Source organism: Paramisgurnus dabryanus, chromosome 15 (assembly GCF_030506205.2).
Source record: "Paramisgurnus dabryanus chromosome 15, PD_genome_1.1, whole genome shotgun sequence".
NCBI classification, from domain to species: Eukaryota; Metazoa; Chordata; class Actinopteri; order Cypriniformes; family Cobitidae; genus Paramisgurnus; species Paramisgurnus dabryanus.
In genome coordinates this window covers 14,453,882-14,470,265 of record NC_133351.1, presented here as the reverse complement: position 1 = coordinate 14,470,265, position 16,384 = coordinate 14,453,882, and the positions used below count along the sequence as shown (strand labels likewise).

Below are 16,384 nucleotides of genomic sequence, written 5' to 3'. Positions count from 1 at the left end.
AATTAAACATTTGATTTTTACAGTTTTGGAATCCATTCAGCTGATCTACGGTCTGGCGGTACCATTTTTAGCATAGTTTAGCATAATCCATTGAATCTGATTAGACCATTAGCATTGCGCTTAGAATAACCAAAAAAATTTTCGATATTTTTCCTATTTAAAACTTAGACTCTTTTGTAGTTACATTGTGAACTTAGACTGACGGAAAATTAAAAGTTGTGATTTTCTAGGCCCATATGGCTAGGAACTATACTCTCATTCTGGTGTAATAATTAAAGACTTTGCTGCCGTAACATTGCTGCAGGAGGCGCAATGATATTACGCAGTGCCTGAAAATAGTTCCCACCCATTGAAAGTTACTAAGGGGACTATTTTCAGCTGTTGTGAAATATCATTGCGCCTCCTGCAGCCATGTTACGGCAGCAAAGTCCTTGATTATTATGCCAGAATGAGAGTATAGTTCCTAGCCATATCTGTCTAGAAAAACAATTTTTAATTTTCTGTTGGTCTTAGTACACGATGTTACTACAGAAGGGTCAAGTTATAAATAGGAAAATATCGAAACTCTTTGATTATTTTTGAGCGCGATGCTAATTGTCTAATCAAATTCAATGGATTATGCTAAGCTATGCTAAAAGTGGTACCGCCAGACCCGGAGATCAGCTGAATGGATTCCAAAACGGTAAGAATCAAATGTTTTACTCTAGGGGAGCTGGAAAATGAGCATATTTTCAAAAAAGTGGAGTGTCTATTTAACTGAAAACAGCTTGCACTGACAAATCATAAAAATACCTCAGTGCCATTGTTTGGTTTTAAGATGCACACCAGTCATGTTTTTTGTAAGGCATGTTTGTAAGAAAGACTTAATTGTCCTAATATAACTAAGGCCTAGTCCTGGCTTAATTTAAACCTTGGTCGGGAAACCTGCCCACTATAACACGTTCTTCTGTGTATTAAGAATATAAATTGGAGTAAAAGCATTAAAAGAGAAATTTATAGAAGTGCACAACTGACTGAAGCTTCATATTATAACCCGTAAACATACCACCCTCCATTTCCCTCTCTCTTTCTCTCTATCTCTCTGAACTTGTGTCATGTAGTCCTTTGAGACTACAAAAAAGCATAACGGGGGAATGTTGGGATTCAACAACTTCCTGTGCTTTTCCTCTTTGGGGCAAATAACAACATTTCTAAACACTCTGCATCACAAAATTACTTTTTAAAACGTGCCCTAGCTTTAATCACTAAGGACAAAATCTGTGGAAATCTGTGTGTCAATCACTCCAAAATAATTTTGATTTATACCGCAGTTTGTAAAAACAAGCAACGAGCTGCATTTACAGAAATAAAATTAGTACAGAAGTCTATGGGACAAGGATCTGAACAGTTTTCCTTTGAAGAAATGAAAGCTTCAACTAAATTGTAAGTGGCACATCTGCTTTAAAACCCCCTGGAAGAGTTGTCAATAGCATGAGACAGATGTCTGGCAACAGAGCTTAAGTTGTTTTGATCAAAGAGCATTTTTGTAACAATGAATTGTGCAAAGTCATGAAACTGTCCTTATTAACGTCATTATTAAAGATTTAGATGTAATCTCTAAAAGTCGTGCAGTTATCTCAGCCTTGGCATTAAGTCCATGGGACTGACAGACATCAAGTTACTTGCTGCAAGGACGGCTTCCTTGAACATTTGCAATGACGTCTACCGTAGATATGAGGACATCACATGACCACGACAGTAGACGTCTACAAAAGTTAGGCATTATTAACTCGTATGCTGCTCAAAAAAAAAAAAACAATCGCAACACATCAAGTAGACTAGTCTTAAACTAATTTGCATTTAATTTAACTTTCTAATGCAGTTCATGGCAATATAAAAGTAACACTTACTATAATATCCATAGTAGTAAATAATACATGTAATATTTAGTGGATCACTGACTACAAAACTTTGTTGGGATTTTAAAGATTTGTTGTAACCTAAACTACTGCTATACCTTTTACAAAAGAAATTAAACAAACATGAGTGATGGTTGTGAGAGAAGGAAGTTAATTCTCGTGGCTGTAACTGGGTGGAGCTGAGCAAAATGTTGGTAACCACTTATACTAGTTAGTTAGGACACAGAACAGATTTGGACCTGTGCTATGAATTTGGAATGCAGACTTGGATTTGCATTTGTTTCCTTCTTAAAACTTTAGACTGTGTTAGATTAGATGTAGCAGCCATAGCCTATCAACATCAGCATCACAGCAGGAAGTTTGTCTTCTCTAAATGAAAGCAGATAATGTATGTAACATACGTTGTGCAACAAATTAAAAAACCGTTTTAAACGCTTTAAACATAGTTTCGTGGAAAGAAATGTGAACTTGATTGAACTTGTTAAGATGAGCGTCTTGTACATATTTGCCACAGTCAGAATAAAGACTTCAAATGGCTCAAGTTTGTTTTGTGCCTCGGGCATTCTCCGACCAGAGCATAACCACAATATTGTTTTCAAATGGATAATATAGCTAGAAATATACAATACACAATATGCATATACATCATACTTGTATGTACTGTCACATTGAATTCATACAGCCTGTGCGATAAGCATCACAAATCCATTATTCGTGCATGAAGGAAATGGTTTTAAATCGTGTGCAAAAACATAGATTGACAAAAGCACCATCCTCTCTACCTTGCATCAGCGAAAGTATTAAAAAATGCATTGTGTTATCAGTAATCTAATGCAGTTACCTGGTCGACTAGTTTAAGAACAGCCATATCAAGTGAAACTGTACATCCAAACTCCTGAAAAAAACCTGAAGGTGAAGGTTAATACAATCCAGATGTTGTACGCTGTACTTCACAGAAGCAAGATGCACAATAACGTGGCATCAAAGGCTTCCTTCCTGCTTTGCTGTGGATCCTACCCAGTAAAGGGCCCGGTGTGATGTGACGGCCGTGCCCGCACTGCAGGCGCTATCTTCGGTCAGCAGTAGCAGCTGCAGCCGCTGTCTCACCACCACCGCTCCGTCTCTCCGGGAAAGAGGAAAAGGGGAGGGAGGAAAGGATGCGAGGACTGCTGTAAACAATCCGCATTTATAGCAGTCGCCCCCTCAGCGGTCGCAGTTTCGGATCCTATATCCCACTCGCTTATTTTCTGCGATATATATTCATTCGTTTTAAGAAACTACAGGAAGTCAACGTTTATATCCTTCCCCTACGAGCATTTACATCATACTATGGCGAGCATCATTGAATATTAAGCATGTTAGAGACGGTTTAGGTGATTGGCTCAAAGGCGTAGTGGGCGCTGGTGAACTGACCAATTAACTAATCCTGCTGCGGACTTATGAATTGGCCACGACACGTTCATATTAATTAGAATGCGTGATTGGATACTCCGCTTAGGTTATGACGAGACATGGGCGTGGCTATATTAATATTCATAAGCCAATCCGTGAGCATAGTAAGATGAATCATTTCGTTTCCCCTTCTGTTTCTGATGCAAAAGCTGATCGTCACTGTCAGTTGATCCGAGAGGCCATCGTTACATTATAGTGATGTCTTATGTATTAACTGATCTTATCAATGAAGACTAACAAATTTGTACCTCTTTATTGAGAACAATATAGTGATGTGTGAAGTTAGTGGTTTTTAATGTAATGTAATGTAATATAAATAAAATATCATCGCTGTGAGCCAAGAGCTGGTTTGGTGCATTTGTCCTCTCACCATTTTAAGTGTGACGTGCAGTTTAATTAAATTAGATTTAGTACTTATTTTTCCATTGTCACACATTTATTAACACTTGTATTTTGGCCAGGCATATACAATTTCCTGTGCAATTTGCAGTACATTTTAAAAATGCAGGCTGGATTTCAGCGGTTGGGTTTTGTCCATATTTTACCCAACCATGGAAAATAACAGGATATTTTTAGAGTGTAGTTGTTCTTGCAATTTGATTTTCATTCAGATGAAGGGATAACAATTTAATGTGATCTGTTGTATAACCTAACTGCTGATCAAAATGTTGAAAGCGAAAGATGTTTTACCGAAAGAAGTGGAATCAGGAAATGTCCACAATTTCCCTAGAAGCAAATATTTTTGTGTGTGTGTTTTGCTAGGTGAGATCACCTAACACCATGTAGCTACTCTCACACCCTTCACATTTCAGCAACTATTTTAGTATATCTTCTCAAGGGTCAATTTTAAAGTAGTGCTCCAGCAGTACTGTCCTCTATAAATACCTTAACATACAGCCATATTGTCAAAATAGCTGGCAACAAAAGTGAGTACACCCTTAGTGATAGATGTACAGTGTATTGTTTACCCGTGCAAAGAAACATGTCCTATTCATCATATTCATGTTTTTATCTGCTTGACACGACCATACAAATGTATGTATCTTGTATTAGAATTGTTCACATTTGATGCTTTCAATACAATTCTTTCATACTGACTACTAGATGTTGAACATGTCACCTCATGGTAAAGAAATCACTGAAGATTTGATAATTAGAATTAAAAGATGGCCACAAAGATGGCCTATGCTATAAAAAAATTAATAACATCCTGAAACTGAGTTAAAAGTGAGTCTATTAGGGTGTACTCACTTTGTTGCCAGTTATTGTGACAATATTGGGTGTAAAGTTATTTTCAGAGAACAGTAAATCTATACATATGGTAAACGAGTACATTGACTACTCTAAAATATATCCAAACTTCATTTCTATAGTATTGTTCCTTGAGAAGGTATACTTAAAGGGCGGTTTCCCGGACAGGGATTATCTTAAACCAGGACTAGGCCTTATTTAAATTAGGATATTTTTTAAAAACATATTTTATAAATAAGCATTACTGGTGTGAATCTTAAGACACAACAAACACTGATATATTTGAAAATGTTAGAGCAAATTACAGGGTTCCCACACCTAAGTTAACATCAAATTCAAGGACCTTTCAAGGACCTTCCAGGTCTAACACCCTTAAATTCAAGGACTAAATGTGGGGACACATTTCAAGTGAGAGCAAGGTTACATCGTGTTACTTTTTAAGATACATTGTTACAGTTCCCTTTCGAGGGAACTCGTGCTGCATCACTGCAGTGACACTTTGGGGACACCTCCAGGGGTAAGTGCGTCTGAATGTGTATATCAAATTCAACCAATGATGAGGCTTAACGACAAAGACAGGGTGACGCGGGAGCCAGGAAGTATATCGCTATCTAAAATATTGTTGAAGACGGGATTACAGGGACGCAGGAAGTATGGCAAGGAAGACGCTGCGCCTCGTTCCCTTCTCAGGGAACAACAGTTACATACGTAACCAGAGACGTTTTCATTTGTCAAACACAACTATGCAAAAAGCTTTTGGTATGAATCAACATCCGCATACAGAAGATATAAGCATTTAAAGTGAACAGTTTAAAAAGTCTAAAAGTTTTATGATATTATTCTACACTAGACAGGGAAATATGGATTTTTTTCCAGAAAACTTCTTGCATAAAATGGATTTAAACACTTTGAATGACCTGTATCTATGTATGTATATTTTCAAAAACTTCCCAGGGCCTTTAATCCCCCCCAGATTCACAAACTTTCAAAGATTTCAAGGACCCATGGGAACCCTGAAGTTAGTCTGGGACTAGGCTTAAGCCCTATCTGGGAAATCGCTCCAAAAAGATGTAGAAACGTGAGGGGTGTAATCAATTTCGTGAGTTGTTGTATGCGACTGCTAAAGAGACTCTGAAGATGTTTGGCGAGAAAACCATAAGGTGGATTTTGCATTTGTTTAATGTAAATGAACATAGTAGTCCAGGAAAAACACTTCCAAATCATTTTTTCTTACATAACAATAACAACTAATGTTGAGAGCAGTTTGTTAAGATCAGCAGAGACATGAAAAAACACTCAATTGTTTTCAGCTATCATAGTGTAGATATTATCAAGTGAGGTGGATGCAAATGAAAAATTTTGTCTGAGACTATCCAAATATGTTCTCTATTGTTCCTTGAGAAACTTCAAGAACTTTTTTCTGTGCAAAAAACTAAAATGACAACTTTTTATTCTTCTCTATGTTATGTTATGTCTAGATAGAATGTGGGAGATAAGAAAACATTCAGATAATGGATGTGTTTGAACCAAGATTCCCCCACAAAGAAAATACAACATATAGTAGGAACATGAAAACATAAGCGCAAACTAACCAAAAGCATTTTTTTTTATTTAAAGCTTGGGCCTAAAATGCCTTGCAACCAGTGCTTCCCAATCCTGGTACTCTAGGACCCCCCTCACAAAAAGTTTTAGATGTCTCATTATTTAAAACACCTGATTTAACAAACCAGCTTGTGAGGGAGAGATGTTCAACATTCTGGAAGGAGGCTAATAACATGAATCAGATGTTTTAAAGAAAAATCTAAAACCTTTTGGGAGGAGGTCCTTGAGGACCAGTACTGGGAAGCACTGATCTATCTAGACAAAACTAGAATCCTCTGGTATATGTTTTTTGTTTAAGCTACAACTCCATCTGATTTTTTTGGAGCGGCAACAGTCCAATTTTGTTCAGACAGTGCATTCAAAATGTTTGGTACATCTACATACTGCTCCTATGGACATAAGAACTTTGGATGCCAGGCACAGAAAGTGCAGACAAGAGAGTTGAAGGATAGGCATGTTTAAAATGCAACGAGGGTGTGAAAAACCTTTGAAATCCAGTCCAAGTATTGAGACTGCAAGTCATCTCAAAGTTTGTGAACCTGTGAAACTAAACAGATTCCAGACTGAAATTCAGGGTTTTGCTCTCGGTAAAAAGCCCATACAATACAGCAGGATTACGTTAGGTCTCAAATTAGAAACACACAAATCTTTTAATACACAAATGTTTATTCAGCCAAACTAAGCAAACAATATAATAAGAACAGATGTGTGACTGAGCCAAAGAGCAACTAGACAGGCCAGGACAAAAGTCTCAAGTTAAAAAATATTGAACGTTACATTTCTCCGCAAACCTGCTACTATCTTTACTGTCAGTGTGCATTGATGCACGCTGTAAAAACAGAAGTGTCTAATCAGAAGACCTAAAAGCTTTCACATACGACAGATTCTTTATCGACTTTGTCTTTTGACAGGAAATTAATTTCCACCCACAGAATTTGTGGTAGTAGTTGCAATCTACCGGAGAACATAAAAAACTGGATCAAGTCCTATAAACCATGGGAGAGACGGATTTAGGAGAAGAGAGTGCACATGTAAGGGTAGATATATTCACAGAAAGTAATCGAGCTCATAACGAACATAAGAGTTCTTCTCATCATTATAGACAAGAGGGTAATGTGCGATCAGTGCGTCCTGGGAGCCGATATAGATGGAGTTATAGATCTTCCAGTACACATCACGTACTTTCCGAGCAGGGTGAAACAAACCCTATTGAGCAAAAAAAAAAAAAACACACCAATATATTAGACTGCATCCCACCTGGGCTTTGCCTCAAATATGCTTTTTCTTCAAATAAATTTACCTGCAAGCAGTACTGTAGCATCCGGCAAGGACCAATCGCCACTCGCAGGCCCTCAAGGGCCCCCATTACAGCTTGGATAACATGAGGAGATGTTTCAAAGACATTAGGCCAGACGTAGTTGAGCAAATGGTTGAGAGAATCCTCACATCCAAAGCCATAGACACCCAATGACATATGTTGCACAACAGCACTGGCCGTCTGCCTGTGCACCAGATCTCTGTAAGCAGAAATACAGGAGATTAAAGCAGACTGCAAGTCTTTAGTGACTATTTATATGTAAAGCAATAGGTTCTCAGCTTACCTGTCCATCAAAGCATCCTCTAACAGAGGTGTGACGGCATAAATGTAATCTTTGCCCATTTCACCGATGTACTCAAACAGGAAAGACAGAGACTTCAGGACACCGTTCTGGACGTTAAGCTCGGGAACGCGGTACTCGTTCATCAATGCAGGAAGCACAGTGAAGGGTGAACACGTCTCGGCCACAATAGCGATGGCTACCGTCGTGCAAACTCTGTTTTGACGTTCCTGTACCTTTAGATTGTTAAGCAGTGTAGCTAACACATCATGAGGACTAGAGGAAAGAAAAAAGCATGAAGTGTAAATAAATTAGCATTTCAGTAAACGATTCATGGATTATTTCCCCATAAAGATTTTGTATTTACCCAATGGCCTTGGCAATATAGCCGAAAGTGTTGACGGCAGCTCTGCGGATGGCCTTCTTGTGGGCTTTTAACAGCTCCAGCAATTCAAAACAGATGCGCATCCATTCCCTGGCGGACACATACTCTGCACCCCTGAAAAGGAAATTACAATTAGCGTTTAAAAAAAAAAAAACACAAAAAAACTTGAGTTTACAAACGTTGTAAAAAACTGAAGCACCAACCTGTCAGCAATTCTGCCCACTAGATCAATGCAGTTCTCCTGCACCTTCTCATGTCTGTTTTTCAGGATGGGTGTCAAACGGGGAAGCAAATCTTTAATAGGTGGTGTCATCTTGTGCATACCTGAGGACAAGACATTTAAGTAATTACTCATAAAAACCACAGTAAAGTGTGGGACATAGTAATACAGGAGATTTGGGAAACACTTACCAATGACGTTCACAATAGCTTTAAGAGCTCCTAGGATGCTACCAAGCACTTCTGGATATTCTTCTCCCAGGTACTCGTATAACACCACACCCAAATGTCCCATCAGCTTTTCCTATATCAGCACACAAAATATTAGTAAGCACGCTTTACACACTGTACAATTTTCTAGTATAGAAATATTTCCATGATCATTCCTTACCTCTTGACATGTTTTCATGACTACTGCCGTGCGGGAAATCAGGTCAGCGGCCTGCTGACGAACTTTGGCGGATTTGTTGTTGAGACGCCACAGCACTGTACCGCAGATCTGAGGCAAGTACGGTTTGACTCTCTTACCCAGAGCGTTTACCACTGTACCAAAGCCATTCAGCATCACAGAGTCCTGGAGATAAGGGGAAGATTATAATAGATAAGTCCTAGACCTCCAAACAAGCATTTAACACCAGTTAAACCTTACTCACCTCTGTGGTCTGTTCTTGGAAAGCGTACAGGATACCATCAATAAGCTGCTCCTCCAGTTTGTGATCGATGTCAGTGGCACCAAGGTTACCCATGATTTTCTCAATGGTCTCCATAACCATCTTTCTGTACTGCTCAGCTTCATCTTTCAAGTCGTCCACGATACGCGATATAATCTCAGCTGCCCCCACCTTATTGGCCAGCTCCACTGTAGTGTCCACCAACTGGTAAATATAAATGTATATTAATCATGACGTTAAAGATTTCATAGGTTACAGGTACTCCTAGTTACACAATCATACCTGTCTGTAGTTACGCCTATCCAATGCCATTCGATGCTGCCAGAAATGTTTGAAAAATGGTGGCAAGATTTCTGTTTTAATGTAATTGGCTTCCACACCATCTGTGCCACAGCACTGTTTCACAACCTAAAGAGCAAAAATAAAAATGTTACTCGAAAAAATCTGGAAATGCAGTATATCAGCGCTAAATTTGCTATCTTTTTCCTGTCGCACCTTGAGGACGATCTTTTTCATCTCCTCATCAGGAGACTGAAACTCTCGGATAAGAATAAGCATCACTTCTCTGGTGTAGTAATTGGCATATTCAGCATCCATAAGAGGAATCAAGTATCCAATAGCTTTCAAGAAGGCAGCAAGACCCTGAGAAGACACAAGATGTTTAAGATTAACCATAACAGTGCTTTAGCAGTTCACAATGGATAAGTGAACAGTAAAAGTGTACTATACATTTGTTCAACATTTTTTTCCATTAACCAAACCAATTCAAAGATGTCCTCACCTTGCCTCTGTGTTGCCTGATACCCTTCCAAAGAGGTTTCAGTACAGAATCAAAGGACTCGATACCATATGGGGTGGCAGCTTCAGCCAGGGCAGCAATAGCCAAAGCACTGATGGTTCGTACTTTCTGCTGCTCATCCACAAGACCTGTAAAGAAAGTAACATTCGTTATGAGATTGGCACATACAGGGGTTTCGTTTGAAAAAACTGAGCCTGCCTTTAAATTGGGGATTTAAAGACACTAACCATGCTCTATAATCTCCACCAAGCTGCGGAGATGGGGCAGGATAGCGCAGCCCATGAGGATAGCGATCTGCTGTACAATCTTGATGCCTGTGTGACGAGCCTGCCAGGATTTCTTGCTTTTACACACAGCCTTGAGGAAAGGCAGGAGAGATGGGATGCCCAGAGCAGATGCCACAACAGCAAAAGCACGAGCTGTCGTGTTTCTCACGTACTCGTCCATGTTGTCAATATCAGGTCTCATGGTTGAAATCATAGTGGCCAGACCGGCAGCCTAAAATAACAAAAAAATATTGTACATTTCAAAACTGACACGGGGTTATAGATACTGTTAATATATGTCAACAGGCCATCTGTCTTACCTTTGCCAAATTGGAGATGATCTCCCTACCCTCTACTCTAGCATAGTAATCTTCATCAATCAGGAGGGGCTCAATCACCACAAGAATCTATAAGAACAGATGTGTCAATAGGGGACAAAATGTTCAAAACAAATTTATTAGTGAATAATACAATTTGATAGGACAGGCACTGGAGTTACCTTGTGGACGTAAGGTCGAACCAAGTCATCAAGTTTGTAGAGGATGCGATCGATGACCTTCACCAAGAGATGTCGCTCCTGGTCCTCCAGCGTAGGAGACATCAGCAGCGGCAAGATTTGGTTAAAGAGGGGCCCGGCACCAAACTCTCTGGCCTTATCTGTGATTTGACGAAGCGCAGCCTGAAAGTAGAGAGTGGGTTAAAGATTACACCACAAAATATTTCAGTTCGGTTTTACAGCAGGTGGCAGAGAATATGCAAACCTTTCTCATGGGAGGAGTTCCATTTTTGATCTTCAGGAGGAGCTTCATGATCTTGCGTTCCTTCTGTTCTTCTGGACTGAGGGTGGACTCATCAACTTCAACCTTTGAACAGATAAGGGTTTTTCATAAGTAACATGCAAAAACATAATACAAAAGCAAGCCTGTGGACTTATCCAAACTAGCTAGAAAGATTTCCACTACCTTTACTTGGGAACCAAGTTCACAAAATATCTGGGTTTCCTCACAATCGCGAGAAGCAAGCAGAACTCACCAACAGTTTGTCGAAGTACTGGATGTCATCTGGTTTAAGGAAGGGCAGGTTTCCAGAGGGCTGGTCGTTCATTTGTTTTGTAGTTCTGTCTTCTACTTGCATGTGGAAACCAGTCATGCCTCCAATGGGGGTGGGGGTGGCAGCTAATTTACGGGCAGGGGTGCGGATGGGCACATACCCTGCTGGTGGGGGTAGTACCTATAAAATAGCAGTGGAAAAATTATTAAAATGTTGACAAACTAATTACAGATCCAATTTCAATTCACTTTTTTTGTATAGCGATTTTTACAAATACACAGTAGCAAAGCAGCTTTACAGGAGGTCACAATGTAAAATACATAAAAAACACATCAGAAAAAAATGTAGATGTTAAGTACTTTGTATCCTTCTGGAAACATTGCATCAAGTTCCTCATCGGTCAGTGGGCGGTTCCTCTCATCAATCTCTCGCTCCCAACGCCAAGCCTGCAACTGTTCTGGAGTCATGCTCATCAGGTGACCTATCAACAATTGTCACAGAATATTTAGAGAATACAACATAACAAAATAGCACAATCAAATTAACCCAAAAGCACTGGTCCAGTACCTGGAGTGGGCGTGGCCATGTTCATAGCAGGTGTGCCCAGAGGTGTCTTTCCAGGGGTGAGGATAGGTGTTGAAGAGCCCATCTGACTGGCTGGTGTTTCATCCCATCTTGACTTCCTCTTGCTTGCACCCGGGGTGGGCGTCTCACCTACTGACTCATCTCCTCTGTCTGTGCGTGGTGTCTCAGCCCAGCCACTACCATGACCAGGCGTCTCTGAAACATAAAATAAACATTTAAAGCAATTATTCTTTAATTATTTGTAAGTGAATGTTTAATAAACCAGACAGAAAATAAACACCTCTCTCTGTTTTTGGAGTCTCGTCCCAGCGATTCTTGCGTACACTGCCTGTCGCCCCACCATGACCAGGAGTGGCATGGCCAGGGGTGTCCCGACCCGGCGTGGCAGCTCCGGCTGGGGTGTGGCTGGGTGTGGGTTCCCACATACGGGAGCTTGGTGTGGCTCCTGGGGTCTCACTACCTTTGGCACGACCAGGTGTCTCATCCCAACGGCTGTTGGAAGGTGTGTGTCCTGGTGTGTGTCCCGGTGTCTGATTGGAGAGAACAGGACAATGTAATAATGTACTTGAAGAAACAAGACATTCTAAACGTCATCTACATCACACTCACATCAGAAGCGCTATCTGCCTGGTCCCAACTGGACACTTTTTTGGGTGTGGTGTTGCCGGGGGTTTGGTCAGCTGTCTGGTCCCATCGACGTTTGCGTTTGGCTGCTGCAGCAGCCTGAGACGCAGCAGAGCCGTTCACTGCTTTCAGCTCCCCAGTTTTTGCTTTCTCTACCATCTGCAGCCTGATTTCTCTCTGTAGCAAAGATGCATGAAACATTAAAATCAAAAACATTCACTTTGTACATTTGTACTTTTACTATACACCTTTCTTTACCTCTTCTTTGGACAGATGCTGCTCCTTCATTACATCCATGTACGTCCTGATCTGCTGCTTGGGGTCCGGCGTTTTGCCCCCTATGCGAAAGAGCACCAACAAGATGCGAGGCGGTTAGCCAAGCAAATAGAAAGGCCATCGTTTTTACACACAAACCACTACAATGATCTGTCCCTCAATAGATGGCCTTAAATGTTTAAATTAAATTTCCTCTCATAACACAAAACAACCCTAGACAATCAAATCTAAGCATTCTATCCAGTCATACATTAAATACAGGCAGGTACAAAGAGGTTTCTGTTGCTTTAAGGAGAATAGGAGAGGATATAGCCATCACTGATGCAGAGTCCTGGGCTGCGCTCTCCAGAATACGTACACTTTCAGTGCCAAGGGTCCCTCTGCAGTCAGACTTCAACCGGCAGAAAAGAAGCCTAGAAAATTTCTCTTTACCATTAGTAACACTTTGGAAAAGGGTTTTAACTCACACACAATAGCATACCACCTGTTGTGCTCGTCTAACTCAATTATTTACAAAAAAGGGATGAAACCTTGTACTCCATTTAGTTACTAGGCATGTTGGAGCCACAGAGACTGAACAATTATCTAAATTTAATTACTTAAAATGCACGTGTGCATAGGAGTGGATCTGGACTCATTGAAAATGAACAAAGATGAATTGGTTAAAATCAAGTTGAAATGAGAGGGGAGGGCAAACAAGTAAAATTTCAATAAAAAATTCATTCTTAAGGCTTTAAAAAAAAAATTATGAAATGAAACAAGGTTTTCATGTTGGCATCCCCTGATAGGCCCTCTGGCTTCAAAACCAGACCAAGTCTACTATAGTCTTGCTTTATCAGATAAACACGTTTCTTTCTGTCGACCATAACCTACACAGGACGAGTTGCTGCACCCTTAAGAGAATGCAGACAGGACTGGCATAGCAGTACTGCTGTAGGAGAGAAATTAAGGACAGTTAGTATGGGCCTGTGGAATCTTGGTACACAGATTCTTTAATAGATATATCTCTATTTTATGAGAATAAAATAGAAATATATTTTTACACAACAGTTTGTTTAAAGACTCCTCTGTTTGGGACTACATGCAAGATTTGCCTGAACCAGAATGAACTGCCTTTCCATAATGTGAATTTTAATGCGAATGTAGTTTTGAGTGTACAGCCTGTTTAAAAATTCTTACTCACAGGCTTAAATAATACTTAAAAATGGCTGAATAGGTCTAAAATAAGCTTTTATTGGCCATCTAATCTGTGTCACTAGACTTTGGACCAACCAAGTTGTTTGGACCCAACAAGTAAACTAAAACGTTTATCCACAGGTGGTTAAAAAATATTTTTACAGGTTCCACTTGCTGTTTGATACCAGCAGTATACTGATACTTTATCTTCAGCACACAATGGGTGTCTGGTAGACATGTCATAAATAGTTTCTTGTGGAACAAGAGAAAAAGGAAAAGTTTAGATTTCCAGGGCAGTACCTGCACCTTGAAAGTACACTGCGGAAAATAATGTTCTCATGCGGATATGATAAAGTGCCTGTTTGTGGTGCCTGACTAGTTTTACAAACGAAAACTTCCATTAACCCTTCGAACAGCACACCTACCTGCAACCTATGTCCTACTGGCACAGATGACACCACCCAACCAACTTTCTCCCATGCAAAACAAACAAAGCTTGCTGTCCAATATTCATGAACCAATGTTCCCAATGCAACATATTAAATGATCAGTGTGATATCTGACTGAAGCAGGCTTATGGGAGAACCGAGTACAGAGAGGCAAGTTGTTGGGTGATGTTCGAAGGGTTAAACAGCATCTGCAGCAGAACTTCAAAAGCAGAGTAAATACTGATCGGCACGGACACATGTAATAAGCTGGGAAGACAATGATGTTTAAACATTTACCATCTGCGAAAGGGTCATGACGCTCTGGGGAGATGATCATCTTTTGTCTGCGTTTCTTGTACTCATCCTCACGGTCCGATATCTTCTGTGGTCTGTGTTCAGCAAATGGATCGTACTGGAGGAAGACAGAATAGAGTTTGTTCACAGTTATCTCACAGTTATAGATAAAGCTTCACTGAGAAAAATAATGGTTTATGAGGTGATGATACCTGCTCATCCGATTGAGGAATGGAATTGAGTATTGCAACCGGAGCATGATATCCTGGTTTCTTTTGTCCAAGGAGACTTGTTGACGAGTCCTCGTCATCATCCTAAAATAAGAATGACTTAATTCAGAAACTTTATCACAAAAAAATGATAAACACATGAAAATTGCAGCTGCACTACACCAACCCTTTTGAAAGGATTATGGCATCACATACCTCTTCCTGTTCATTTGCAGCAATTGAAGTCACATATCCAGCAAAGCGGCTGTCGCTGCCTCCATAGATTTCCTGGTCAAAAAATCCAGTGGAATCGAGCCCAACACCCTCGTCTGCTCCCTCCACAAGGGCGGCTTTCATCCCCTGGATTTCCAGGATCTGAGCCTCAATGTCTAAGAGAACACAACAATAGCAGATAATATTGTTTAATATTGTTATTTTAATGGTAAACAACAATGAAATATGTGATGAACTAACAATACTATACTAAGTGTTAACCTGCTAAGACTAACATGCAAAAGCATTGAAACCTCTGTAAACATTGCCTAACATAAGTTTTGTATTACGTAAAAGGAACAAAGAACATAACTTTACACAACCCTGATACTAAAAGAATACTCAAACAGTCTACATGCAACTTTAAACAGCAAAACAGTACAACTAATGATAAAAACCATTAAGTTCTCTATTTAGTTTCATCTGCATGTTTGCAACGCCATTTTGGGTTCAACACATCATCGGCACAATGCATTTGCACACGCACACGCAAGAAAATAACGCTAGGGCAATTGTATGTCTACTAGTACATCTTGTTTATGTTATAGGTTTGTGTGTAAACAAGTAAAGCGTTTAAAGCGGAGGATTTGTTGATATTTTAACGTGGGGCACGATCAGATTTATTAAACGGTCAGACGCCATATTCTATTCACCGCTTCAACTGGCCTAATTCTGCTTATTCTCCAACTAATCTTTTTCTAAAGACTAAAATCAGATTTCAAAGCACAATATGTCCGATAGATTAGATAAAACATAAATAAATGTTTTTAAATAATATATACCTTCGTGTGTTTTGGCGATCTTCGCCATGTTTGCGCTGCTGTGCGTGCCTCAGTACCGGAAGGCCTTTTACTGCATATCCGTCTCCGCTGCGTTCACGGCAACACGCATGCGCTTAGCTCTCCCCGCCTGCATCAACACCGCGCATGTGCATTGGACAATCATTGGCGTCAACTCAGCTGGCAGACGTCAAAGATTGACACTGTTTGGGCAATGTTGCTGACTGTACTACCACTGTGTTTTAATAATGATGAGTCCATACATACAGCTGCCATGTCCCCCCCAAAAGAAACAAAAATGGACCAATTTAAAGCTAACTTATAGTGAGTATACATTTTAGTGAAGTTATGACAAACAGTTAACATCAACACAGTAGTTGTAACAAAAGATTTATTATTACAGGACTGAACTACGCATTGCAAGGTAAAGCGTTATTTTCTTTATCTTTTTACAAACGTATAGGTGATTTTACATTGTGTCCTTAAACAGATTTAGCTGTAACCTTTACTAACTATGCACTGTAGGTCGCGCAGTCTGGGCAACCCAAT

The 16,384-nt window shown here is 39.9% G+C and overlaps 2 protein-coding genes across 5 annotated transcripts in view; both read right to left on the bottom strand.

Moving 5' to 3' along the window:
* ankrd44 (ankyrin repeat domain 44) overlaps positions 1 to 3,226 on the bottom strand; it is a 28,217-nt gene extending 24,991 nt beyond the window's left edge. For 2 of the 3 annotated variants that reach the window (XM_065251790.1, XM_065251792.1), the window contains exon 1: positions 2,740 to 3,226. In XM_065251790.1, the coding sequence (XP_065107862.1) occupies positions 2,740 to 2,766 (27 nt within the window). In that variant the 5' untranslated portion in view covers positions 2,767 to 3,226. The remainder of the gene's footprint in view (positions 1 to 2,739) is intronic. The other variant, XM_065251791.1, reaches the window with a different exon arrangement.
* A 3,623-nt stretch (positions 3,227 to 6,849) lies between these two features.
* Positions 6,850 to 15,993, bottom strand: sf3b1 (splicing factor 3b, subunit 1). Of its 2 annotated transcripts, XM_065251794.2 has the most exons (25): positions 15,839 to 15,993; positions 15,000 to 15,172; positions 14,787 to 14,888; positions 14,578 to 14,692; positions 12,659 to 12,738; positions 12,386 to 12,577; positions 12,057 to 12,306; positions 11,759 to 11,971; positions 11,551 to 11,672; positions 11,174 to 11,371; positions 10,903 to 11,004; positions 10,641 to 10,820; positions 10,462 to 10,548; positions 10,103 to 10,373; positions 9,858 to 10,003; positions 9,572 to 9,718; positions 9,359 to 9,484; positions 9,059 to 9,280; positions 8,797 to 8,979; positions 8,598 to 8,709; positions 8,390 to 8,510; positions 8,169 to 8,300; positions 7,805 to 8,077; positions 7,504 to 7,720; positions 6,850 to 7,409 (listed from the first exon to the last, which is right to left on the bottom strand). In XM_065251794.2, exons 1-25 carry the CDS (start codon positions 15,864 to 15,866, stop codon positions 7,251 to 7,253), a joined length of 3,951 nt encoding a protein of 1,316 aa, XP_065107866.1. In that variant the 5' UTR covers positions 15,867 to 15,993; the 3' UTR covers positions 6,850 to 7,250. The 2 variants fall into 2 exon arrangements, with proteins under 2 accessions (XP_065107866.1, XP_065107868.1); XM_065251796.2 differs by lacking the exons at positions 14,578 to 14,692; positions 14,787 to 14,888; positions 15,000 to 15,172; positions 15,839 to 15,993 and adding an exon at positions 13,035 to 14,365.
* Between the last annotated feature and the right edge of the window lie 391 nt (positions 15,994 to 16,384).